The 27,192-nt window shown below is 41.2% G+C and overlaps 2 protein-coding genes across 2 annotated transcripts in view; both read right to left on the bottom strand.

Annotated features, from left to right (window-relative positions):
• LOC143415939 (uncharacterized) overlaps positions 1–27,192 on the bottom strand; it is a 282,785-nt gene that overhangs the window by 218,519 nt on the left and 37,074 nt on the right. The gene's annotated exons all lie outside the window — the stretch shown is intronic.
• Positions 1,511–26,200, bottom strand: LOC143416089 (uncharacterized). The gene is made up of 7 exons (XM_076881466.1): positions 25,846–26,200; positions 25,345–25,717; positions 22,553–22,726; positions 22,166–22,339; positions 21,816–21,989; positions 16,321–16,494; positions 1,511–1,580 (listed from the first exon to the last, which is right to left on the bottom strand). Exons 1-7 carry the CDS (start codon positions 26,183–26,185, stop codon positions 1,511–1,513), a joined length of 1,479 nt encoding a protein of 492 aa, XP_076737581.1. The 5' UTR covers positions 26,186–26,200.

Genomic DNA, 27,192 nt, shown 5'->3' with positions numbered 1-27,192 from the left:
AATAGGCCATTGTGAAAAACGGGATTTTGAAATAAAGACTGACTTTGAAAAAAAGGACATTTTGGATTAAAAACGGCTGGGAATAAATAAAATGCCTCAGGAATAATCTCTGTTATTGTGAAAAATAATGATCATGAAATAATATTTCACAATAATAAGTAAATTTATATAGCAGAATGCAATATATTTCACAATAATGAGCTTTTTTTTCAAAATGTGTTCAATTATTTCACAATATCATTCTCACCTTACATATCTGTGTCTTATTTATTCACATAGTTATTTATTTCATCATGACTTATTTATTTATTTAATTTTGAACACTTTGGAGTTCCATATGGTTGTAGTGGGCTTGTAATGTAAATGTGTCTGATTAAATGTGACATTAATCCTGACGCTGCATAAACCTGATAAAACAGTTCTATTAGTGGGTCTGTGTGATCAGCATCAGTGGGTTAAGGTGAGGCCTTGACTAGTAGAACGTCATGTTGGTGTTTAACAACACATGAGCCAACATCAGACACCAAGCGCTACGATGCTAAAGATCAGAAGATCCAGTGTGACATCATCGTTACCTGGCAACAGCAGCCCTCATCTGACTTTATTGGAGGATATTTACACCAGCAACACGGTTTAGTTTGATATGACGGATTAACAACATGCTGTGATATCCAGTTCATCTGTAATAGATACTGGATCTAATCAGTCAGCAGATATTTGATCAGTTTATTTATAATTATACTAGAAACAAACACAACTGTGTTGGTGATTCATGCAAACTTGCATATCAGCCTTTGAAGGTTTTGTAGTATTGAGAACAAAGAGGTTGTGTTAGGGCTGAAAAGCCCGACTTGTTCTCCTCTGCAGGTCATCAAATGCACCACAGAAGTTTGTATTTGCACAAGCCTGTATATGTTTGATGGCTTTATTATTCTCTGTTCAAAGACAGTAAATATGGAAAATGTCTCATGTAGTATCAGCTTCATTTAAAATGACTGCAAACATTTAGAGAACATGTGCTGCTGTTTGTCCTACATTTCAACACTGAATGAACCCTGAAAACATGATGGCAGCTGGCAGGTTGGAGTTCACATGAAATATCGGCTGTATGAAGACTGGAAATATAGATGATAAAAACATGCAGCCAAACATTTGTGGACATGAATAAACTATCTGATCCAAAAAGCAGGAAGTGACACAGCTAGAAAGTGTGTAACAGCTGAAGTCAAATGTGATGCAGAGTTGAATCTGCACTTGGATCCATCTGTGAAAGGTCCACATGTAGGGATCACATGAGTCCTGATGTTTGTCAGTCCAGCTTGAAAACTCCATCTACTGTGGGCTACATATACTGGGCTGGTAGCTCCACAGTGTTGGAAAGAAACTATTAAATGTGCAAAGTTTAAAATCAGAGGCTCTTCTAACACAGGAGCCATGTTGAGTTTAGATCACAGCCGACCACCGGCAGTCTGAAATGGAATGGAATGAAGCCCATTGACAGCCAGCAGGTCTAAACAGGAACGCACCCATTTGTATGTGTGGCAATGATGTGGCTGCGGCTGACACAGGATTGGTTCAAACTAAACATCAGACACATTTCACAGAGTTCACAAATAAACTCACTTTTTTATTTTTGAAGATGATCATAAAGTAGAATTTATGGTCCAGTAGAAACAGCAGGAGGTTTGAGCCCTTCTGATGGCAAGGCAAGGCAAGTTTATTTGTATAGCACAATTCAACAACAAGGTGATTCAAAGTGCTTTACAGAGACATTAGAAACAAAAACAAATAAAAAGCATGATTTAAAATTGATTAAAACAAGCAAACAAACAAACAAACAAACAAAACAGTATATAAAATCAAAACAGATCAGAACAGTAGATAAAATCAGTAGTTAAATGTAAGTTTTGAAATTTAAGCTTAAAAGTGTGGATTTGGTGCTTTATTCAAATGCAGCTGAGAACAGGTGAGTCTTCAACCTGGATTTAAATAAACTGAGTGTTTCAGCTGATCTGAGGCTTTCTGGGAGTTTGTTCCAGATATAAGGAGCATAAAAGCTGAATGCAGCTTCTCCGTGTCTGGTTCTGACTCTGGGAACTGATAAAAGACCGGATTCAGATGACCTGAGGGATCTGGAAGGTTCATACTGGGTCAGGAGGTCATTGATGTATTTTGGTCCTAAACCATTCAGAGCTTTATAGACCAGCATCAGAACTTTAAAGTCTATCCTCTGACGGACAGGCAGCCAGTGTAAAGACCTCAGAGCTGGACTGATGTGGTCCACTTTTTTGGTCTTAGTGAGGACTCGAGCAGCAGAGTTCTGAATGAGCTGTAGTTGTCTGACTGATGTTTTAGGTAGACCTGTAAAGATGCTGTTACAGTAGTCAAGCCTACTAAAGATGAATGCATGGACTAGTTTTTCCAGGTCCTGTTGAGACATCAGATCTTTTATCCTTGAAATATTCTTGAGGTGATAGTAAGCTGATTTTGTTATTGTCTTAATGTGTTTTTCTAAGTTTAGGTCTGCATCCATCACTACACCCACATTTCTCGCCTGGTTTGTGGTTTTTAGATGTATAGATTGAAGTTCTCTGGTGACCTGTAATCGTTTTTCTTTGGCGCCAAAGACTATTACCTCAGTTTTGTTTTTGTTTAGCTGGAGAAAATTGTACGGGGCCTTGGTCTCCTGGTGACATGTGATATATATTTGTGTGTCATCTGCATAGCTACGACAGTTTATTTTGTTGTTCTTTATAATCTGTGCCAGTGGGAGCATGTAAATGTTAAACAGAAAGGGTCCCAAGATGGAACCTTGGGGAACTCCACATGTGATACTTGTCTGTTCAGATGTGAAGTTACCTATTGATACAAAGTATTTCCTGTTTTCTAAGTATGTTTTGAACCAGTTTAGTACAGTTCCTGAAAGACCTGTCCAGTTCTCCAGTCGTTTGAGTAATATGTTGTGGTCAACTGTATCAAATGCTGCACTGAGATCCAGTAAAACTAAAACTGACATTTTTCCACTGTCTGTATTCAGACATATGTCATTAAACAGCAGAAACAGGATTTGGAGGAAGATGTTAATAGATTAGAAAGAATTGTACACTGTGAATCAATGCAAGTCTTTCTATATAGACAGATCTGTAATAATCCCTCAGGTAGGTTCCTCTGGGACAGTCACAGATAGAGACACCAATTCTGACATCCTTTGAAAGCCTGACTTTGAATTTTCATCACTCGTCATGCACACAGATGTTAATTCTACATATTCCTGGTACTGAACTCTAAATCAATATGAAGAAAATGCTCCTGCTAATCTGCATCTATGTTGATATCAAATCCTTTTCCAGCACATGGATAAATCTCTATAAATCTTTCAGTCTGATCAGAATGGGCACAGTGTTGTTATTGCAGCTCCCTGATGTTTGAAAAGCTAAATGTCCATTTTAAAGTGCTCGTGTGTAGGATTGTGTTCCCTTCCTTTGTGCAGTTCTTACAGTAAACATGTTTGAATGTTTCCTGTTCCCCTGATGCTTCTTCCTGTTGGATAAAGTTGGTTTGAATAACATGTTCTTATAGGTTTTAATGAACTTCAAACTGGGATCGACTTACAAAACTGTCTCATTTTATTGGAACGATCCACATTTGCATCCATTCACGGTACATTTGACATCTGAACACGTTTGTACACATGATGAAAGGACAGATGGTGTTTGTGTGTCCTTCTTAAACTCAGTGTGGATGTTTCATCATGTAGAACGACTTAGAACAAAGTCTTTGGAACATTTGGAGAACACGTTTAGGAAAGTAACATCCTGGTAGAACATTTTCTTAAAGCAAAGCAGAGCTGCAACATGACTGTGAGGATTCAGAAGAATAAAGTCAGAATACTTTATTATTATGAAGACTAAAGTGCACCTTAATGCTGCCGATGAACACACATGTTCTTTGTGAAAGCATGTGTGAGCACAGCTGACATGCACCACACTGACCCCACTCGCCCCATTTCTTCATCCACTTCTTGCTCTTGTGCTTGAAATGAGACGCAGCAAAAGTCAGAGGCTCTAAAATCCACAAAAAGGGGGCTCGTTAGATCAGGATACTGGATGTGATCCATAGAAAACATGGATAATACACCACTTTATTTGAAGCATCTGTAGCACTGCCTCAGTTCTGGATGTTTCCACAGACTCCTCTGTGCACCTAAAGGAAAGGTCAAAGGTCAGCAGCACATGTAGTTGGGACAAGTCTTCAGTTGCACAAACTACACAATGATTTTCCTCCAATGACGACTTTTCACTTGCAGAAATGGTCCTGTGTGATTTCCAGGCTGGGATATAAAAACTAGTTCCTAATGGCAGCGACTCACTCAGTAAACATGTGTTTCCTTCACCAACCTCACACACAGATCCAATAAGATCAGGAAGTGGGCAGTATAGTACAATATGTGTTATTCTGTGCTGCACTGCCCAAACTAAAGATCTGCTGAAGTGTTGGAAATGATCCAGATGTTTATTTTGGACGATACAGCAGAAGATCAGACATGAAAGTGGAGATAACACAGAAGACCTGCAGCAAAGGTCAGAGGTCAGACTGGGCCCCTGGATTCAACAATGAGCCAATGATCATCAAGCAGTGACTAAAGCAGAGCCCTGACGTTCTGACATTCATCACACAGTCAGAACAAATGTCTGCTGATGACTTCATCTCATGAAACGACTGATAGATGTCAGTTCATTGATCAGCTGAGCTGCTGATCTTCATCGTCACAGAAACATTCAGCTTGTTTCAATCAGTAAATAACTCCCACTACTCCCAGTTTGAACTGTTCCCACTCAAAATGCTGTGAGAACAATGATCATTGTAGAACTTCACAAACATCACGTGTTGTTTTCCACATGTAAGATCAGCAAACACACAGAAACTTCCTGTTGCCACACACGGCCTCTAAAATCTCTTCCACGCTTTCTGTCTGAAGTCCACTCTCTGTGTCGGATCCACAGGAAACAACAAGATCTTATTAACTTGGTTTTCAATGTGTCTCCTTCCAAAAAGTCCAACCAATGAACAAATGTGTGTATTTGTGGAGGCCGAACAAAAGCATGACACATTTCTCTGTTTCTATAAACTGGAGTCAAACACAAACATGAAGAGTTTCACTGACAGACTCCAAAATGCCCCCACAGTGGATCAAAGGGAAATCCTACAGTGTGGCCAGAGACTCTTAATGGCTCCAACATCAACACATCCACAATGTTGGATCCAGTTGTGCCTCACAGAGTTACTAAGACACACCCTCTGCCAGCATCACAACAGCTCCACCTGCTTCACCTGCCTCCTCAGCATCTGTACACCTGAAGAGAAAAGAAAGGCTCCAACAGCTCAAATCTACAAAGGATTCATGAAGTTTCATCCAACAATAACATGTTTGCCTTCCACAGTGTGCTGTTAGACACCACTGTACCTCTGCCATTTCAAAAAGAGCAGCTTGGGAACATTTTGGCTCCAAACACTTTGTGTTTAAGTTCTTTGTTTTCTTTGTGAAGCCGACAACATCTGGAGCTTTGTGACTCATAGAAACATCATTTTGTTCTTTAGATGACAGCAGATTGGGACTGAATAATCAATCACTATCAAACCAATAAAGACAAACATGCTGATTTTACAGGAACTTTGTTGGAGAAGCTGCAAAGACATGAAACTGGTGGAGATCCCAAACCAGTTGATAGTGCTGGTTATTCCAAATAAAGCTGTTTCCCTTTGAGATGAAATGACTTTGTGTCCTGATATATAATAAAGATGTTGTTGTTTTTGAGCCCCTGTATTAAAAGTAGTTTAAAGTCAGCTTGAGTTTGATGTCTTTATGTCAAAGCTGCTCATGATGTTGAGCTGCTGATGGAATAAAAACAATATAAAAGCATGTAGTCCAGACTTAAATGTAGCCTGTTGTTAGCTGAGGTCCACACACAGTGTTTGACAGTGTAAAGTGTGTGAAAGGGCTGCTGGTGGAGCTCACTAGGATGAGCAGGTGACCACGAGGTGGAGAGCAGCTGGCCTGGCTTTGACCCGGGCCACGCCCCCTTTCTCTCTGCTTTGCTGTCACTTATCTTCACTGCTCTGTCCAATAAAGCTGAAAAAGGCCCCGAATCAAAGAAATCTGCTGCAGCCTCTGAAATGTCTTCTGTTTCCTTCCCGACGGCTTTTTCACCGTCAGCCCATCAGACAGTCCAGCAGCATTTATGATGATGTCATGATGTTGAAGAGGCTGCTACGGTGGCCTCCCATGACCCCCAGCCTCATCACAGCTGAGATGCAGACATTTGAAACCATTCAGCAGACAACTGAATAACAGTCCAACACAACAGTCTGTGTGCAGACACACACTGACCTTTCATATAGTCAAACACAGCTGGTTGAGTCATTTCTCTGTGAGTCTAAAGTGAATCTAGTATTTGAAAGTCCACTTCCTGTATTTGTTGTTGAAGACTTCTTCAGCTTCTTCTCAAGGACATCAGCTGCTTGTTTGGCAGCAGAGGCAGTTAAGAAGCTTCCTGAAAAACACTGAACAGTGAGTTCACTGTGGCATATGACAGATTCAGCTTTCTGTGTGCAAATGTGTCTGTGTCGACCTTTCAAATGCTGTTGAATCCAAAACATCAGCGGCTCCTCGGCTGCTCGCTTCATGCACTTCTGTCTGTGTGACAGTCCAATGACATCACAGCTGTTTCCAGCCCCAGTGTCTCAGGACTGGACACCTTTAAACATGTCGAGGATCAAACAGCGTCCAGCTAAACACACATGAAACTATCAGAGCTGACAATCATTCCAATAACATCTAATGGTTCATGTATGTAGACACAGGACTACAAGGAAATGGCTCTCAGCATCTGGCTGTGGGAACACATGAGTCCCTGTTTGTGTTCAGATTGTGTGCATGTTTTAGACGTGTGTCACATGTAGAAACACAACAATCCCACAATGACACACAGATGTGTTTGACACAGCTGTGCAGCTGTAAGTTGTTTCTAATGATTCATTGAAGCTCTTCTAACATTCTGGAGACGATCAGTACATGAATCTGTTCAACACGACAACAATTTGACTTCAGTGTGAACGTTTGCATTAAATAACCTTCTTCATCCAGCTGACAGCATCTTCATCCTATGATGTGAACAGTTCCTCCTGTTGATGACAAACCTCTGACAGGATCTGCTTGAGGAGCTTTTTCATGTGCAGCTCTCTGAGCTCAGGGCTGAGCTGCTGTTTCATCTTTAAGAGCTGCTGCCTCCTCGCCGGACTTGTTCTCCTCTTCTTCTCCTAATGACACCATTTCTGCTTCATATTAAATTCAATAAAGATGCTGACATGTATCTGTAGCAACAACATCATTGAATCTAGAACAACTGGAGCCAAACCAGTGGCTCTGCTGGGATCACTGGTGAGCCAACACTTCCTTGTTGATGCAGATTTCAGGGCTTCCTTTTGCTCCTCCGTTATAACTGTTCTCTCTTCTCAACACATGATGACACAAAGGAATCAGCAGTGACAAAGATGATGCTGAAGAGAAGCACACACTTCACACATATAACAGAGCAGTGCAGTTACACACACCTCTGCTCGACATCAGGCCTCAAACAAAGACACAAAACACTAACTTGACTCTAAACAGAAGAAACGAGCAGCTGTTTCTGTTCTGTGCTTATTTATATTTGACACACATGCTTCTCTTTGTGCAAACACACATCGCACTATAAGGGTAACCTCGCACACAATGATTGGACAGCACAGTGATGATGCTGGGAGATCCTATACGCAGCAACACAGAAACACTGAGAACTTTAAACAATGATGGAAAGTGTTATAAATGACTTGTTGGCCTCTGATCTGTCACAAACAGCTGAAACGTGTCTCTCATGAGTCACATGAAGGTTTTTGACAGAAAGGACAAAAAGTAGCTGCAGTCAGTTTGTGTCATTTTTATATTTATTCATCTGGGAGAAAAATCTGAGGGACATTAAAATGTGTTTTCAACAGAGACAAGAACATGAATATAACAGAACAGGTAAATGAACATGTTTCAAGTAAAGAGCTGGACTGATCAGGTCCAAACACAGAGTGATAAACTTGTCAAACAGCTGTCATATCTTTATATAGAAGCTCTTTATAAATGCTGCTCACTGCAGTCTGTTTACTAATAATGTCAAAGTGTTAGAAACACAGAAACATCAGAATGGTCTTTGTTCACAGAAACCTGTCTGGGATCCTTTGTTGTTCTTTTGATGCAGAGTTACATTATAAATATAAAGAGTTATTTCAGAGTCTCATCAGTTTTCCTGCATGTCTTTATTTAACACATCAGCAGGGCTGAAGCTCTCATGTTAAACACACACTGATCTATGGACACGTTCATGTGTTTCTAACAGAACCAGGCTGTTATCAGCCTGCACTAACATTATGTCACACACACTGAATGTAACAGTGACAGTTTACATCATCACACAATCAGCTGTGATTGTTTCACTGTCATCAAACGAGTCAACAGGAAGTAGAATCAATAGAAACCAATCATTTACTGACAGCATGTCTGATGGAAATAAGTGCAGATTATGTATGAAGTCTAACTGCACACAGTAACTGTGTTACAATAAGGACTTAACAGCGCCCTCTGCTGGAGTGTTTCAGTACTGCGTTAACTAGAATACACCACCTCCTCCTCACACCACCTGCTACAGCTCTACTCTTCTATGACTACAGTCATCCACAGCACTGATGTGAGGTCACATGGTTCATATGTAAGGAGCACAGCTGACCTCAGGTCAGTTTAATGACTGTGAGCAGCAGCTGTGTTATTGTCACTGTGACAGGGAGACACTCTCAGACACAGCGCTCATGTCAGCTTGTTCTCATGCAGGAGGATCAGGAGCTCCATGTTTGTCTTTCTGTTTGAATCATGATGTGTTTGTGCCATCAGAGTCTGTCATGAGTACTCAGGGTTTCACAGCAGCTCTTCTGGATGCTGACGAGGACTCCAACCTCATGTTTCACCTCTCTGAGCTTCTGATGTCTGTGAACACTCGTGTTTCTTCTCTGGGCTCATCTGGACAAAAACACCTTTCTGTGTTTGGCTGCAGCCTCATTCTGACTGACAGGAAGTGTGTTATCCATGAGCTGCACTTCTGTGAGGAAGTTTCCTGCTGTGTTTCCTGTCTGTGGACAAACACGAGTGTTCCAGCTGAGGACTTGGTTCCTTCCACCTGTCCATACAGGACATCACGCTGTCTGCAGCTCTGTAAATGCAGCTCCAGGTCCTTCCACGTGCTGCTCTGTATTTGTGCAGTTTGTAGTGTGTCCTGGGAAACGTAGCACACATGGTGTTCTTCTGCTGTTTCCTCCTTTCACTGAGTGTGAAACACTGACGCTGTGCTGTTGTTCACAGAGGGGAGCTGATTCTAGCTGCAGCTGGACTCTGTCATCTAACTGAATGTGTTGGTGCTGATCACGGGGCTCTGAGGGGGGAGCAGCAGGAGGACTCTGGATGCTGACGTCAGTGTATCTGTGGAAGCTCCCACAGCGTGTCTGTCATTCAATATTGTGCTGTATATTGTATCTATGCAAAGATGAACAGACTGTGTGTTCACTGGTCTCTGTGCTGCAGCTCTGATGTCATCATCACTCCCTCCTCCACCCTCAGCAGTCCCAGCATGCTGCTGTGGTGCACCCCACCCTCACTCTACACCTGAGCCACAGACCACACCCTCCACCTCAATATACACCACAGTTTTCTCTGCTGTGGAAATGAGATCAGGAGGAAATCATCATTATTATTATTTAATAAACGCTCACATTAATGTGGGCTTATTTGTTTCATATTAGAAACATTAGTTGAGTGTTTTTAGTATAAAATGGTCAAAGTCCCTCTTTTTGCTCCTCCCCTCACCTGTGGATGGGCGGTGCTGTTACCGTGGTGACAGCTTGGATGTGTTTCAGTCCTGCCTGGTTATCACTGCAGGAATCTTTCACATTTATTACAGGTAATAACTCTGATTTTTCTGTGTATTATGAACCAAATGTATCCTGATACACACAGAGATGGATGAGCAGAGGTTTATTTTGCAGTTTATGTAGTTACTATGGACTTAATGCATACATATTATTAAAATTAGGGCTATAACAGTTGTATTGATGTATAGCAACTTGAAATGCTCCCACAAATGGCTCCACAGCATGTAAAAATATAACAAAAGCTCTGGCGGACTTGGTTCTGTGGTCAGTCTTAAAGGGTGAAGTTAAACTCTGTAATCTTCACTGTGTCACAGAGTTCAGTGAGTCCCGTTATTCACAGTATCAATCAGATCATCAGAGAACAGCTGATCAGCAATCAGTGGTGCCAACAGCGCCTCCTGTGGTGAGAGGATGCAATAATGCAATGTAGCATTTTTCCACTCAACACTTGCAGTCATGGAAACTGTCTGTTGGATCTGTGTGACGTTGCTTTCTTGGTTAGAGTTCCTCACAAATGTCCAGATGATTCTTCTAATGAGGCGTCGACCATGTTTGCAGCTCTTTGGAAGAAAACGTCGCCCTTTGCCATCCTTACTTTTCTTTGACTTCTTCAAATGCAGCTGAACTCCAGCTGGTATTTTCTTGGACTTTGCAGCTGTTTCTGGTCATCAGTTCATTCCTGCAAACCTCTGAAGCTGAACAACAATGATGCTGCATTGCTGGCTGATCCCAAAAGGTTGATTCTGTTCATCTGGACGTTTTCAGAAACGTTTGCTCACTGATCAGGTGACTTCTTCAGTCTCAGCTGACTGCAGCTTTACAAGCTTACAAACAGCACATTTGCACAATGACTGAAAGCAGCAGCACCTGATATATATGATACTAATATAATACATATACATATATAATCCATACTAATGATGAAGGAACTGAGCTCACAGTCCATTGTTCATTCAGTGAACTACTCAGTTTATTTTGGGCCTCAGAAATGCTCACTCTGTTTGTACATCACTGTCAGCAATAGACTCATTCTGCTGTGTGGACAGGAACACATGTGACATCACTTCCTGTTTGTTTGTGACTGAAGAAGTTTACAAGGAATCATTTAGAAGAGTTTCAAACATCAACTGATTGAATCCATGAATCTGAAAACGTGTTTGTGAGTGAAAGAGACAGACATGTACAGACTGAACTATCTGTTCAACAGTCAGAGTGTTTCTGTAACAGGAGACACTCTTTACACTCCACTCAGCACAGGGACACTGAGGCACCAGACCAGAACATAAACCCAGGATAAAGAGTTTGAGTGAATGTGGTGTTGAAGGTGTGGAGGTGGATCAGCGTGTCAGAGGAGACTCTGTAGAAGGACAGAGTGCCAGCAGGACAGTCCACATACACTGCTGCTCTGTTAGAGACAGAGGAGGAGGAGGAGGAGGAGGAGGAGGAGATGGATATTTCTCTGTTATTGTGCCTGACATAACGAGGACCATCATCAGTGCAGAACAGACTCCAGGACTGATCATTGTGTCCAAACACACAGTCAACACTGTCTCCTTTCCTTCTGATGCTTCTGTAACTCACTGATATACAAACGCTTCCTCTCCACTCGACCTCCCAGTAACAGCGACCAGTCAGACCATTTCTACACAGCAGCTGATAAACATCATCAAATCTGTCTGGATGATCAGGATATGACTGAACCTCCTCCACACGTGTCACCTTCCTGTTGTTGTCAGACAGTTGGAGGTTTGTGTTCACTGTGTTTGTGTCGATTGTGAGTTGACAGGAATCTGATGGAGAGAACAAACACAATCCAGCTGCAGTTATTGATCCATCATCTGTTCATTGATTGACACTTTGATGATGACTCCTGACATGATGAAGATGGTTGAATGTGTGCTGCTTTGTTTTCATGAATCCCATTAAAAACACACTTACACTTCCTCAGACCTGGTCTCAACCATCGGACTCCAGCAGGCTCCACCCTGAAAGGAGGAGGGGGGTCAGAGCAGCACAGTCAGCATGCACACATGGACATTACATGGCTCTCACACACACACTGTTACACACTGAGCTCAAAGCTCGGCTCCACTGTTTTATTCAAAGAAATCTACATTTATTTATCAGCACATTTAAAAACAGCTTGAGCCAAAGTGCTGCACAGAGTAGAGAGAAAATAGGAAACATACACAGTAATGACTATAAAGACTGGTCAGGATTGAAAGCTACAGAGTACAAATGTGTTTCCAACCGGCTTTTAAAAATGTCCAGTGTTGGTGACGACCTGATGTGAAGGGCGACTGTTCCAGAGTTTGGCTGCAGCCATCGATAAAGCTCACCTCTGTTTTTACGTCTAGTTCTGGTCAGAAGCTGCTTATCTGCAGACCTGAGGGCTCCACTTGGATTCTTTTGTTAAAGAGAGATAAGATGGAGCCAATCCATTCACAGATTTAAAGACAACCAGATCTGGAAGTGGATTCTACCACGTACTGGTAACCAGTGGAAAAAGCTGGTGATGGGTCGTCTAGCACAGACCCACCGCTGGAACCAGACAATTGATGAGGGAGAGAACTGTGACAGCGCCGTTCCTTCACTTGACCTCAGTCGCTCTCGTCTGCTCCCTCGTAACACTGCTCTTTATTGAGCTTACATGAATATGCACAAGTTCATTATGACGTCTTACACAGGTATGAACAAAGAGTACCAGTCTGTGCATAGTGTGTGTGTGTGTGTGTGTGTGTGTGTGTGTGTGTGTGTGTGTGTGTCTGTGTCTGTGTGTGTGTGTGTCTGTGTCTGTGTGCGTGTGTGTGTGCGTGTGTGTGTGTGTGTGTGTCTGTGCATAGTGTGTGTGTGTGTGTCTGTGTGTGTGTCTGTGTGTGTGTGTGTCTGTGTGTGTGTGTGTGTCTGTGTGTGTGTGTCTGTGCATAGTGTGTGTGTCTGTGCATAGTGTGTGTGTGTCTGTGTGTGTGTGTGTGTCTGTGCATAGTGTGTGTGTGTGTGTGTGTGTGTGTGTGTGTGTGTGTGTTCCAGATGTGACCCTGTGACCCCAAAGCTGGTGCTAAGAGTCCAGCGGTCCCCCTAACAAAGGGCTCTTATACTTAACCAGACACAGAGTAGGTGTCCTCCTACACCAGGGGTCTCAAACTCGCGTCCCGCGGGCCATTTGCGGCCCGCAGGACGATAGTTTTTGGCCACACCTTAATATGAAAATGTAATGTTAGTTTGATAATGTATGACACTTTACAGTGTTGTGGGCGGAGCTGAATTAACCCACCAATCAGGGTGGGATATGGATCTCAGGGGACACCAGCCGGGCTTGATGCAAGCAGGGTAACATTTCTCAATGAGTCAAAGTTCCAGCAGCGTTGCCCTGGAGTGTTTCTTTCTTTCTGTGCCTGGCTGGCTTCCTCCTTTCTATTGGGCAAACGCCGACATTCGCCCCAGCGCGCTGCGTTCACAACACTTCAAAAAAAGTTGTTTTTTTAAGTTGCTGCCCAGCGGGACATTATACGTATATAGATTTATATTTATATTTCTAAGCATAAATGACAACCAACAATATAAACCTTACAGCTGGTTTTAATAACAGAGTTCATTTGTTTCTCAAATGAGAAAGAGCTATCGAGAAACACTCCTAAATCTTTAGTTCTTAACTTTTCCAGTGGGCCAAGGTCAACATTATCTGCTAATGCTAAATAGGCTGCCGTTATTAACTAATGCTAATTTGACATGAATTAGCATTATGCACTAATGCTAACACTTACTTTTTTTAAAAATGTGAGTAGCTAATGCTAACACTATTTCCCTTAACTTTATAACAATGTGAACGGCTAATGCTAACACTCTTTTTCCTAGCATTACAACATCTGAGCTGCTAATGCTAAGTAGGCTGCCATTAGCACCTACGTCTAATTTAAGGCAAATACGCATTAGAACCTAATGCTCATATCGTTTTCCTTTGCTTTATAACAATGTGAGCAGCTACTGCTAAATAGCATTAGCTAATAACAGCAGTCTAATTTAATGCAAGTTAGCCTCATTTGCATTACAACGATGTGAGGAGTTAACGCTAAGTATGCTGCCATTAGTGGCTAATTCTAATTAGGGGTGAATAAATATTACCAGCTAATGCTAATATCGTATTCTCTTCCCTTTTAACAATGTGAGCAGCTAGTGCTAGGTAGGCTGATGCTAGCAGCTAATGCTAAAGCTAATTTAATGTGAATTAGCATCACATTAGTGAGGAGTTAATGCTAAGTAGACTGCCATTAGCAGGTAATGCTAATTTTAGGTGAATAGGAATTGGCAGATAATGCTAATACCATATTTTCTTGCTTTATAACAATGTGACCAGCTAATGCTATGTAGGTTGCCGTTATTAGCTAATACTAATTTGAGGTGAATTAGCATTATCCACTAATACTAACACTGTTTTTGCCAACTCTTTTCCCTTGCATTATAACAATATGAGCAGCTAATGCTAAGAAGGCTGCCATTATTAGGTAATGCTAATTATTATGTGTGTTAGCATTATCCGCTGCTGCTAGCAATGTTTTATCTTACCTTTTAACAATATCAGCAGCTAATGCTAACACTACTTTAATTTCAGTTAAACCTACTTAGCATTAATTAACTTCATTTAGCATTAAGAAGTTTTTGCTATAGGCTACCATTAGTGGCTAATGCCAATTTTAGGTAAATAGAAATTGGCAGCTAATGCTAATACCATATTTTCTTGCCTTATAACAATGTGACCAGCTAATGCTAAGCAGGTGCCATTATTAGCTAATACTAATTTGAGATGAATTAGCATTATCCGCTTATGCTAACAATGTTTTTTCTTACTTTTTAACAATACGCCATTAGTGGCTAATTCTAATTTTAGATGAAAAAGGATTAACAGCTAATGCTCATACTGTTTGCTTTGTAAGAATGACAGCAGCTAATGATATGAAGTCTACCGTTATTAACTAATGCTAATTTGATGAGAATTAGCATTATCCGATAATGGTAACTCTTTTCCCCTGCATTATAACAATGTCAGGAGTTAATGCTAAGTAGACTGCCATTAGGGGCTAACTCTAATTAGGGGTGAATAATTATTAGCAGCTAATACTAATACCGTTTTCTCTTTTTCCTTATAACAACTTGAGCAGCTAATGCTAATTTGATGCGAATTAGCATTATATTAGTGAGCAGTTAATGCTAAGTAGGCTGCCATTATTAACTAATACTACGTTGACGTGAATTAGCATTATGCGCTACTGCTAATACTGTTTTCTCTTGCTTATTAAAAATGATAGTAGCTAAAACTAATACTCTTTTCCGTTGGGTAACAACAAAGTGAGGAATTAATGCTAAGTTGGCTGCTTTTAGCGGCTTATTCTAATTAGGGGTGAATAATTATTAGCAGCAAATGCTAATACCGTTTTCTCTTTCCTTATAACAATATGAGCAGTTAATGCTAATTTGATGTAAATTAGCATTATATTAGTGAGGAGTTAATGCTAAGTAGGCTGCCATTAGCAGCTAAAGGTAATTTGAGGTGAATAAGCACTAGTAGCTAATGCCAATACCCTTTTCTCTTGTGTTATAATGATGTGAAACGTTAATATTGTTCTCAAACAACAGAATGAGAATGAAATATTGATTCTAACAGGGCCCATAAACAGCATTAGCTTAGCAGCATTAGCTTATCAGAGTCTCCATCATGGTCACACAAATCCTTAGCGGAGCAAAGTGGCCTACTTAGCAATAGCTGCTGTAGAAAGCAAAGGGAAAACAGTATTAGCATTAGCTGCTAAATGTGCACTTGAGAACAAATCTATTGTGAATTCAGCCGTGAATGTAGTGTTTCCAGTAAGCTTCCATTTCCAAATGTTAGCTGCTCCTGTCTGCCTCTTTGTCACACACACAGACTGAAATGATTCACAGCCTTGTTTCATCCTTCTGTCAGTGTCACTGACTGTCACTGTGACTGTGGACATACAGCATGGGAAACACACACATGGCTGATACTTGTATCTAAAGTTACAAAATGTTGTCTCTGTCCAAATATTACCTAACTGTAAGTCTACTTTTAATGAAACTCTCAACATGACTTATCACTTATCATTAATGTTCCTGCAAACAGACTCCTTGAAGACCCCCTACATAAATATCCATGTACTATCCAGCTAGACTAGTGTGTCTGTCCCTGAAAATATTCCTGCATGTGTGATTGTTCATGTCTCATCTGCAGGAAACAAACAGGAAGTGAGTGAAAGACACAGGAAATGATTCCAGCTCTTCCTCCTATATCAGACATTCTCTCCATACCTGAGAGTGTCCAGTCTCCAGCCTGGATCCTTCAGTCCAGCCGACAGAAGCTTCATTCCTGAGAGACCTAGATGATTGTAGCTCAGGTCCAGCTCTCTCAGATGGGAGGGGTTGGAGGTCAGAGCTGAGGCCAGAGAAGTACAGCCTTCCTCTGTGATCAGACAGCCTGACAGACTGCAGACACACAAAACAACAATCCATCTGTTATCCATCTCTATAGCAGCATAACTAAGTGATGGTTCAGGGTCACCTGATCCAGCTCTAACTATAAGTTTTATCAAAAAGGAAAGTTTGAAGCTGATCGTCAAAGTAGAGAGGGTGTCTGTCTCCTGAACTCAAACTGGGAGCTGCTTCCACACCCAGTCCAACATAGCCAGGCTTTCTTTGCTGCTTTGACAAAACCTCAAATCCCAGTCAGAGATGGTGAGCATCATCACAGTGATGATCATTTCTCTGTTAACCCAGGCTTTCTGCTTCAGGATCTGTGCACGCTCACAGAACAAGGAGACCTTTAAACATCATTTCACTAAATGGATGGACTGAGCTCAGCCTACAGATGAACTGGATAAATAAAGATTTGACCTCAGTGTGCTCAGTGTTCCTGTCTATTCCTAACATATTCCTAACATGATAGCTGCACTTTAGAGCTCTAAAACTGGAACTGACACATATTTAAACTCCACATGTTACTCAGTACATTCAGTTCTGACACTCGCCCACAGTCCAACAAAGGAAACATGGAGATCACATCAGTTTGTCACCAAAGTCTAATTATTCCAGAGGGCAGTGTTGATACAACTAAAGTTATTTTTAAGCAAAGTTGAGTTTTTTATTGTCGCAGTACTTCATGTCTGAAGTATCACTTAAATGCATTACACGCTGTTGATGGCAGCAAACAAACCACCCAAACAAACAGAGGTGGGAGGCTTGGGCAGACTACGTAGGATCAGCTTGTGGGAGGAGTCAGGATAAAACCAAAGAAAGACAAGCTAACAAACACCACAGTGAAGTGAGTAGCTACAAACTGCAGGCTGATTAGTGTTGTTGAAGAAGTCGGTCTGAGGAACGTTCTTAGGATCAACAAATGATGGCATGTATGAGCCTCCCTCAAGACGCACCATCACAAGAAGAACACATGAGCTGTAGAAAAAGGAGAGACTATGAAAGCCACGGCGTTACAACGTGCACCAGCTGTTGGTCTCTCTGGAGACTACTGGGCGTGGCTGGGTAACCATGGTTACTTGGAAGTTACAGTACATGATATTAATGAAGAGTGGGAGCTGCGTTCTATAGCAAACAATTTGTTATGAGGTAATCAGCTGATCTTAGTTTAACCGGAAGCCCTTCACAATAATTGCAATGCCTTTATTTTGTACAACTACCATCAGTTCGTCTGTACTGATGGTAACTTAAAGTCACACTAATGTCGTTTAGTTTCTATAGTTTATGTAGTGGAAGTATACTACAGTACCCTGATCACTGATAGGACAGATTTATGTAGATATACACCTTTGTGTTTAACATTACTGCATTATAGTACTGTGATCTTTGTCCTTATATATGGCTATATTAGCTATACTGATGTACGTACATATAACTGGATATGTAACTTATCTATTCATCTTATTTGTCATGTATTTGTATTGTGTACTTCCTTTTTGTAAGAAACCACACACATGATCACAGCCACAAGAATCAATCAGTGAAAGAATAAAGTGTCTCAAACCAAACCTTAAGCTCTTTATTCCACATGCTGGGATCATTTGGCCTTCAGTGGTGTTCTGGCTGACACACCGGAGTGACCAGAGTGCTAAAGAGTGAATCGGACACACCAGTGTCATCTCTGATATCTCCACTACATTTAATCGTCCTTCAGCTTGTGGCGGCCGTTAGCTGGTCTGCTAGTTAGCTGATTTGCTATTTAGCCGGTATGCTAGTTAGCTGGTGTGCTAGTTAGCCGGTTCGCTAGTCAGCTGGTGTGCTGACCAGCGAACCAGTAGGTTACAAGATGAGCTTGTCTGTCTGATGAGCCAGCTCTCTCTGTCTTGGTCATTTTGTCCTTGGGCAAAACCTAACCTACCACTACAACTGTAGCTTACCTCCACCAGTGTGTGAATGTGAGAGTGAATGAATACAGGGAGTGCAGAATTATTAGGCAAATGAGTATTTTGTCCACATCATCCTCTTCATGCATGTTGTCTTACTCCAAGCTGTATAGGCTCGAAAGCCTACTACCAATTAAGCATATTAGGTGATGTGCATCTCTGTAATGAGAAGGGGTGTGGTCTAATGACATCAACACCCTATATCAGGTGTGCATAATTATTAGGCAACGTCCTTTCCTTTGGCAAAATGGGTCAAAAGAAGGACTTGACAGGCTCAGAAAAGTCAAAAACAGTGAGATATCTTGCAGAGGGATGCAGCAGTCTCAAAATTGCAAAGCTTCTGAAGCGTGATCATCGAACAATCAAGCGTTTCATTCAAAATAGTCAACAGGGTCGCAAGAAGCGTGTGGAAAAACCAAGGCGCAAAATAACTGCCCATGAACTGAGAAAAGTCAAGCGTGCAGCTGCCAAGATGCCACTTGCCACCAGTTTGGCCATATTTCAGAGCTGCAACATCACTGGAGTGCCCAAGAGCACAAGGTGTGCAATACTCAGAGACATGGCCAAGGTAAGAAAGGCTGAAAGACGACCACCACTGAACAAGACACACAAGCTGAAACGTCAAGACTGGGCCAAGAAATATCTCAAGACTGGTTTTTCTAAGGTTTTATGGACTGATGAAATGAGAGTGAGTCTTGATGGGCCAGATGGATGGGCCCGTGGCTGGATTGGTAAAGGGCAGAGAGCTCCAGTCCCACTCAGACGCCAGCAAGGTGGAGGTGGAGTACTGGTTTGGGCTGGTATCATCAAAGATGAGCTTGTGGGGCCTTTTCGGGTTGAGGATGGAGTCAAGCTCAACTCCCAGTCCTACTGCCAGTTTCTGGAAGACACCTTCTTCAAGCAGTGGTACAGGAAGAAGTCTGCATCCTTCAAGAAAAACATGATTTTCATGCAGGACAATGCTCCATCACACGCGTCCAAGTACTCCACAGCGTGGCTGGCAAGAAAGGGTATAAAAGAAGAAAAACTAATGACATGGCCACCTTGTTCACCTGATCTGAACCCCATTGAGAACCTGTGGTCCATCATCAAATGTGAGATTTACAAGGAGGGAAAACAGTACACCTCTCTGAACAGTGTCTGGGAGGCTGTGGTTGCTGCTGCACGCAATGTTGATGGTGAACAGATCAAAACACTGACAGAATCCATGGATGGCAGGCTTTTGAGTGTCCTTGCAAAGAAAGGTGGCTATATTGGTCGCTGATTTGTTTTTGTTTTGTTTTTGAATGTCAGAAATGTATATTTGTGAATGTGGAGATGTTATATTGGTGTCACTGGTAAAAATAAATAAATGAAATGGGTATATATTTGTTTTTTGTTAAGTTGCCTAATAATTCTGCACAGTAATAGTCACCTGCACACACAGATATCCCCCTAAAATAGCTAAAACTAAAAACAAACTAAAAACTACTTCCAAAAACATTCAGCTTTGATATTAATGAGTTTTTTGGGTTCATTGAGAACATGGTTGTTGTTCAATAATAAAATTATTCCTCAAAAATACAACTTGCCTAATAATTCTGCACTCCCTGTAGTGGGATTGTAAAGGGTCTTTGAGGGTCTCGAAAAGCGCTATATAAATGCAATCCATTATTATTATTAAGAGCATCTTTAGGCCTGACTGTGCTCATCCTTCCTCCAACCTCTCCTTACCAAAGATAACAACTACATCAGTATTAGCTCAATAACAATTTCTGCAATTCAATTGTGGACATTCATTTTTAAACCTTGTGTAAAACGATAAAACCTCAAAGTCTGAGCATTATTCTTTGTGCAAACAGCTCTTGCAGGTTCCCCCGGACTTAGGTTATTTTTATTATTTAATTACTTTCCTTTAAGCAGCTGTTCAGGCTACTAAACTCATCCCAGAAATAACAAGTGACACCATTAATAGTAGAGGTGGGAATCACCATACAACTCGCGATACGATATTATCACAATACTTAACGCACGATACGATATTATTGCGATTTTTTAAAATATTTTGCGATATTTAAATTCTGCACATAAAGGTAAACTTTATCAATATTCATTTTATCTAATATCAAAGTCTCACACTCAGTCTTTCTCTCATTTCAGTCAGTTTTATTGTTGACAAACTGAACGGTTTGTATTACAGTCTAGTCCAACTTAACTGAATGCAACCATCTGGTACAATTATAGCTATTCTGAACTATGCAATTTATGAAAACTATGCAGCCCCTTCAGCAACTGAAGAATTTGAAAGTAAATTTAAAAAAATATATAATTTTACATTAAATAAAAAAGTTTCAAACTTAATTAAAATTAAACATGTCTTAAATTAAAATAAGTAAACTGTCATGTTTATTGCTGCCAAAAAAAAAGTTAAACACATTTGGACAGTGAAGGAATGTCAGGATTGTTGCTCAGAAAAAGGATCAACATGCTCTGAAGTCAACATGCTCTGACTCCAGAGCATGTTGACTTCAGAGAAAAAATTGTTTGTAACAAAATATCGACTTCTGCTGTCCCTGTATCGATACATTATTAGCAAACAAAATATCACGATACTACACAGTATCGATTTTTTCCCCCACCCCTAATTAATAGTGGAGCTAACTTTAACAGGTGAAACTGATTTGACCTATAAGGCTACTGCAGTTACTTCTTATCAGGTTTAGTAGGGAAAACATCTGGATGAGGTAGTTAGTAGTATGTAGTTAGTACCGGGCGACTCCCCTCCCCCACATCGGCACCAGAACCCTGTATTATCTACAGGGTAAGACGGCCTGTTTTATCAAACTATGGCCATTACTACTGTGATCATTTGCAGCCCAGTGTGCCGTTCTCTCTGCTGGGATGAACCACTGGAGCTCACCCAGTCATCCCTTTCTTTCTCTCAAGAAGAAGTGAAATAAATATATTTATTATGTTACGAGTCTAATATTCTTTAAATCAAACTGTAATGAATAAATCAAGCAAGAAGATTTGGTGGCTCCACGTGTTGTAGAAGAAAAGATAAACATCTCATTTTGAGAAATCAGCCTTTAAAATTAAGTAAGTACTGTGAATAAAAAACAAACAGCGAGCCAATCAGCAGTCGCCAATATCCTCCTAATTTCATTCACAAAGAAATCAAATATATATATTATGGGCCCAAAGGAGCCTAAATCTTTAAATTAGGCAGTGCATGAAGTATTTTTTTAAATAAACAAAGACATGACTATAACAACTTTTAGTAATTCAGAGTCCAATTATCCACTCAAATGTAAATAAAAGTTCACTTGACAGCTGTATAAAGTTACCTGTTTATACAATAATATAAATCACATTTCAAATGATCATCTGTGGAAAAGTTTGAATCCTGACCTGAGAGTTTCCACTGCACACTGTGAACTCTTTAGTCCAGCGGACAGAAGCTTCACTCCTGAATCCTGCAGGTCAGAGTTACTCAGGTCCAGCTCTCTCAGACTGGAGGACTGGGAGCTGAGGACTGAGGACAGAGCTTCACAGCTTCTCTCTGACAGGTTACAGCCACTCAGTCTGAAAAATAAAAGACAATCTATAAAACAAGTACTCATGTAGAGTTTGTTAATACATTTCACAACATTAAATGTTGACTTTCTATTTTTAAAGGAAACATAAACATACTAAGAAACAACATCATATGTATGAACTTTAATTAATAATTCTAAAAACTAAATGTTTTCTGATCTGACCTCAGAGTATTCAGTTTACAGTTTAAACGTTGTAGTCCAGCAGACAGAAGCTTCACTCCTGAATCCTGCAGCTTTCTGATACTCAGGTCCAGCTCTGTCAGACTAGAGGACTGCGAGCTGAGAACTGAGGACAGAGCTTCACAGTTTTCCTCTGAGAGTTCACAGATGTTAAGTCTGAAGATAAAAACATGAATAAAGATTGTTGTTAAAGTGTAATCAAGGTGCAATAGCTTATTGTCTTGTGCTGAGCAGGTTAGTAAAACTTCCGTTTAACTTTGAAATGAATAAAAATGCTATGAAACAAGGATAACTGGATAAAGACATAAACAAAAACAAACATCAAACACATAAACAAACAGAACTAAACATAATACAAATTGATCTGACCTCAGAACATTCAGTTTGGCATGTGGACTCTCCACTGCAGCAGACAGAAGCTTTACTGCTGAAGCCTTCAGGCTGTCGGTACTCAGGTCCAGCTCTCTCAGACTACAGGACTGGGAGCTGACCACTGACAGCAAATTTTCACAGCCTTTCTCTGAGACGTTACAGCTGCTCAGTCTGTGAGAGAAAGGAAAAAAACAAAAACAAAAAAAAACAAAGAATATATGTGATCAAATTAAATTTGTTTATATGTTGAACCCTTTTTTTTTTTAATTTATTTAAACCTATGAGACTATGAGTGCTACCAGTCCAGTGCACATGATTGGTACCTTGATGGTACCTTGCTCAGGGGTACCACAAGGTAACTATTCGGTGGATTCGACCCCTGACCTTATGATCATGGGGCGACCACTCTGCCTACTGAGCTAATAATTCTGTGTACACTGTCATACAATATTAACTAAAACAATTATTTTAGAAAATTTTAGTAATTCAATAATCATGCTCATTACCTGTGTATTGTGAAGAACACTGGATTTTAAACACTAGCTGTATAAAACTCTTCCTGTTAAAGGTGTGTATAAAGGAGATGAGCTGAAATGCAGACTTCATGGAGAATGTTTGCTGTCAGCATATATCAAAGACAAAGCAGAGATCCATCCAGTCTCTTCCACTAAGCCCACAGAGGGACAGACAACCACTCTCACTCACACCTGCATGAAGTTTAGATCACCAGGTAACCTAACTGCATGTCTGTGGACAGTGGGAAGAAACTGTAGAGGACCCAGAGTGAACCCACTGTAATTCTGTGATAACACTGGTTATGGAAGCCTTACAGTTACATATGGTTACTGACAAGAAACACGACCTTAGAGGCAATTTCAGTAATGAAGACCGAGTTTCTCCCTCCATACAGGATGAAAACATGACAGCACAGCAGAGATTTATATTTAAAAAGGGAGGGTGTGCACTGAAAGTGAGATACAAACTTGAACTTAAATTATGAACATCAGAAAAAGATGTAGGTGAAGTCTGACAGGTGAAGTTTGTGCTTTAGAATAAAACAACCAAACTCCTGGAGTTGGAGACAAGTGAACAAGCTGAGGATAATAAACCTGTCAGAGGGGCTGAAGCATCAGAGCTCATGTTCTTATAGGCTGGGTCTGGATTGTCCTTTGATAAGAGTTACAGAACAAAGTGTGTTTTAGAAATGCTGGAGTGAAACATTAAAACTACCATATATTTACCGAGTGACTGATGATCATTTAATTTACTATTTTAAAAAAATGTTACAGTGCTCTTTGAACTCAGCATTTCTGATTTATTTCCCATGATTTTAACAATGAAGCGATGACAACATGTTTACTTACAGAGCTTTGTTGGAGGCTTTGACCACTGGCAGCAGCCTCAGAAGAGCCTCCTCTGAAGCAGAGTATTTCTTCAGGTCAAACACATCCAGATCTTCTTCTGATGACAGTAAGATGAAGACCAGAGCTGACCACTGAGCAGGAGACAGTTCATCTGTGGAGAGACTTCCTGATCTCAGGGACTGTTGGATCTCCTCCACTAGAGAACGATCATTCAGTTCATTCAGACAGTGGATCAGATTGATGCTTTTCTCTGCAGACAGATTCTCACTGAGCTTCTCCTTGATGTACTGGACTGTTTCCTGATTGGTCAGTGAGCTACTTCCTGTCTGTGTCATCAGGGCTCGTAGGAGAGTCTGATTGGTCTGCAGGGAAAGACCCAGGAGGAAGCGGAGGAACAAGTCCAGGTGTCCATTTGGACTCTGTAAGGCCTTGTCCACAGCACTCTGGTAGAAGTGTTTCTTTGCAGATTCTCCTGTTTCAGACTTCTTGGATGTTGTTTGTTGTTGTTCCAGCAGATTGAGTCCAGAGTTGATGAAGGTCAGATGGACATGAAGAGCAGCCAGAAACTCCTGAACACTCAGATGGATGAAGCAGAACACCTTGTCCTGGTACAGTCCTCTCTCCTCTTTAAAGATCTGTGTGAACACTCCTGAGTACACTGAGGCTGCTCTGATATCGATGCCACACTCTGTCAGGTCTGATTCATAGAAGATCAGGTTTCCTTTCTGCAGCTGATCAAAAGCCAGTTTTCCCAGAGACTCCATCATCTTCCTGCTCTCTGGACTCCAGTGTGGATCTGTCTCAGCTCCTCCATCATACTTGACCTTCTTCACTTTGGCCTGAACCACCAGGAAGTGGATGTACATCTCAGTCAGGGTCTTGGGCAGCTGTCCTCCCTCTCTGGTTTCCAGCACATCCTCCAGAACTGTAGCAGTGATCCAGCAGAAGACTGGGATGTGGCACATGATGTGGAGGCTTCGTGATGTCTTGATGTGGGAGATGATCCTGCTGGCCTGCTCCTCATCTCTGAATCTCTTCCTGAAGTACTCCTCCTTCTGTGGGTCAGTGAACCCTCTGACCTCTGTCACCATGCCAACACAGTCAGGAGGGATCTGATTGGCTGCTGCAGGTCGTGTGGTTATCCAGAGGCGAGCAGAGGGAAGCAGTTTCCCCCTGATGAGGTTTATCACCAGCACATCCACTGAGGTGGACTTTCTAGGGTCAGTTAGGATTGTAGTTTTGTGGAAGTCCAGAGGAAGTCGACACTCATCCAGACCATCAAAGATGAACACAACCTGGAAGTCTTCAAAGCTGCAGATTCCTGCTTCTTTGGTTTCAGTAAAGAAGTGATGAACAAGTCCCACCAAGCTGAACTTTTCCTCTTTCAGCACATTCAGCTCTCTGAAAGTGAATGGAAATATGAACTGGATGTCCTGGTTGGCTTTGTCTTCAGCCCAGTCCAGGCTGTATTTCTGTGTTAAGACTGTTTTCCCAATGCCAGCCACTCCCTTTGTCAGCACTGTTCTGATTGGTTCATCTCTTCCAGGTGAGGCTTTAAAGATGTCTTCTTGTCTGATGGTTGTTTCTGGTCTGTCTGGTTTCCTGGATGCTGTTTCAATCTGTCTGACCTCATGTTCATCATTGACCTCTGCAGTCCCTCCCTCTGTGATGTAGAGCTCTGTGTAGATCTGATTCAGGAGGGTTGGGTTTCCTGCTTTAGCGATGCCCTCAAACACACACTGGAACTTCTTCTTCAGGGTGGATTTAAGGTTACGATGACAAACTGGAGCTTGAAGCTCTGAATGAGAAGAAAAATAAACACTCAATTCCAAAAAGAACTAATCTTTAAAACATGTTGCTCCATCTTCCATCTCTGGAAAATGTTCATTTATCCAGCAGCTTAAATCTTTAGATAAATCCTCTTACTGCTCTGCAGACGGTCAGCCAGCTCCTCCTGCTTCATTCTCCTCAGGAAGTCCACTGTGATCTTCACAAATGCCTCTCTGCTGCTGCTCCTCTGACTCTCTAAGCATTCTGGGTAACCTGGACTCAGAACCTTCTGGATCTTCTTCAGCTCGTTCTTCACAAAAGTGATGATGTTGTCCTCCAGCAGCTGGAACAGAATATTTATGAATGAGCCAATCAGACTGAAATCATGGAGCCAAACATCAGATCCATGTTGGACACACTGACGATCCACTGGTCTCCAAAGAGCAGCATGGAGATGACTGTGAACAGAACAGATGTAACAGTAGTTGTTGTACATGTACAGACCATAAATATGGAGTCCAGCTGTGTTTGATGCTGCTGGGCAGACTGACCACTGGGAACCTCTGAGCTCTGCTGGTCCACTCTGTGGAGGAACCATGAAGGATTAGATCAACACAGGATAAAGATCCAGGAGTTTCTGCTCAAATAACTTCATCTGAATCAAGTCTGTCAAGTTTTAAACTCTCAGATTGTGAACATATCAGTAATTTTCAGTCTGTTTTCATGGACGTCCTTTCAGTGGTGATGTCAGGGATGATTTTGAAGAAGCTCATTAAACTGAACCATCAGCAGATCACTGCTCCAAAACCAGAACATGATCCGAGTCTCCCTCCACCACCAGAACACCAGCTTTACTAACGTGGTAGATCAGTGTAGTACAGATCAATAACTGATGAGTCATTTGATCAAAATCACTGAGTGCTTCACGTCTGACCCTCTGATGCTTCTGTAGACATTTTGCATATTTAATGAATGTCTGACAGTTTTACATTCATTCTATGAACACAGTGGAAATGTTGTGTTATAGTCTCCATGTTGTTTCCAGCATCATAAATTCTTCAGTTCAGAAAATTAGATTCTTTCTTCACAGCTGAAAAACAACAACATTTATTCTCTATTGAAATCTGCATCGTCCACTCCAAAGGTCACAATCTGAAGGTAACATCTGGTTTTGTTCCCTGTGGTTAACTCTGAGCATCAGTATGGTGGGATTTATCCACTACATCCACACCACTGTGGTTCAGTGTTGTCCTGATGGAGTAACAGCAGCCAGTATGATCCAGGCTTTAGCTGCTGGGTCTCTGTGTGACCTCTCAGACTGTTTAACAGATCAGACACAAAGAGAATCAGAGCAGCTCTGTTCTTTAAAGACAAACATGAACCCACTCAGGTCACACTTTCCCCACAGATATGAGCATCACTGTCCTCAAACAGCAAATGACCAAGTCGAACATTTGGATCTTTTCTCTTTCATTGTTTTCTTTTTAATGAATCTTTGTAACA

This window comes from Maylandia zebra, unplaced genomic scaffold, assembly GCF_041146795.1.
Source record: "Maylandia zebra isolate NMK-2024a unplaced genomic scaffold, Mzebra_GT3a scaffold11, whole genome shotgun sequence".
Taxonomy (NCBI): domain Eukaryota; kingdom Metazoa; phylum Chordata; class Actinopteri; order Cichliformes; family Cichlidae; genus Maylandia; species Maylandia zebra.
This window is presented reverse-complemented; position numbering and strand designations above follow the sequence as displayed.

Bases quoted from the DNA above. Each gene is read 5' to 3' on its own strand.
- LOC143416089 (XM_076881466.1), bottom strand. From the start codon at position 26,185: ATGTACAACAACTACTGTTACATCTGTTCTGTTCACAGTCATCTCCAT. The intron at 22,727-25,344 runs GTTCATATTTCC...TTTCTCTCACAG, and splicing joins AAAGCCAACCAGGACATCCA to ACTGAGCAGCTGTAACGTCT. The intron at 22,340-22,552 runs GTCAGATCAATT...TTTTATCTTCAG, and splicing joins GCCAAACTGAATGTTCTGAG to ACTTAACATCTGTGAACTCT.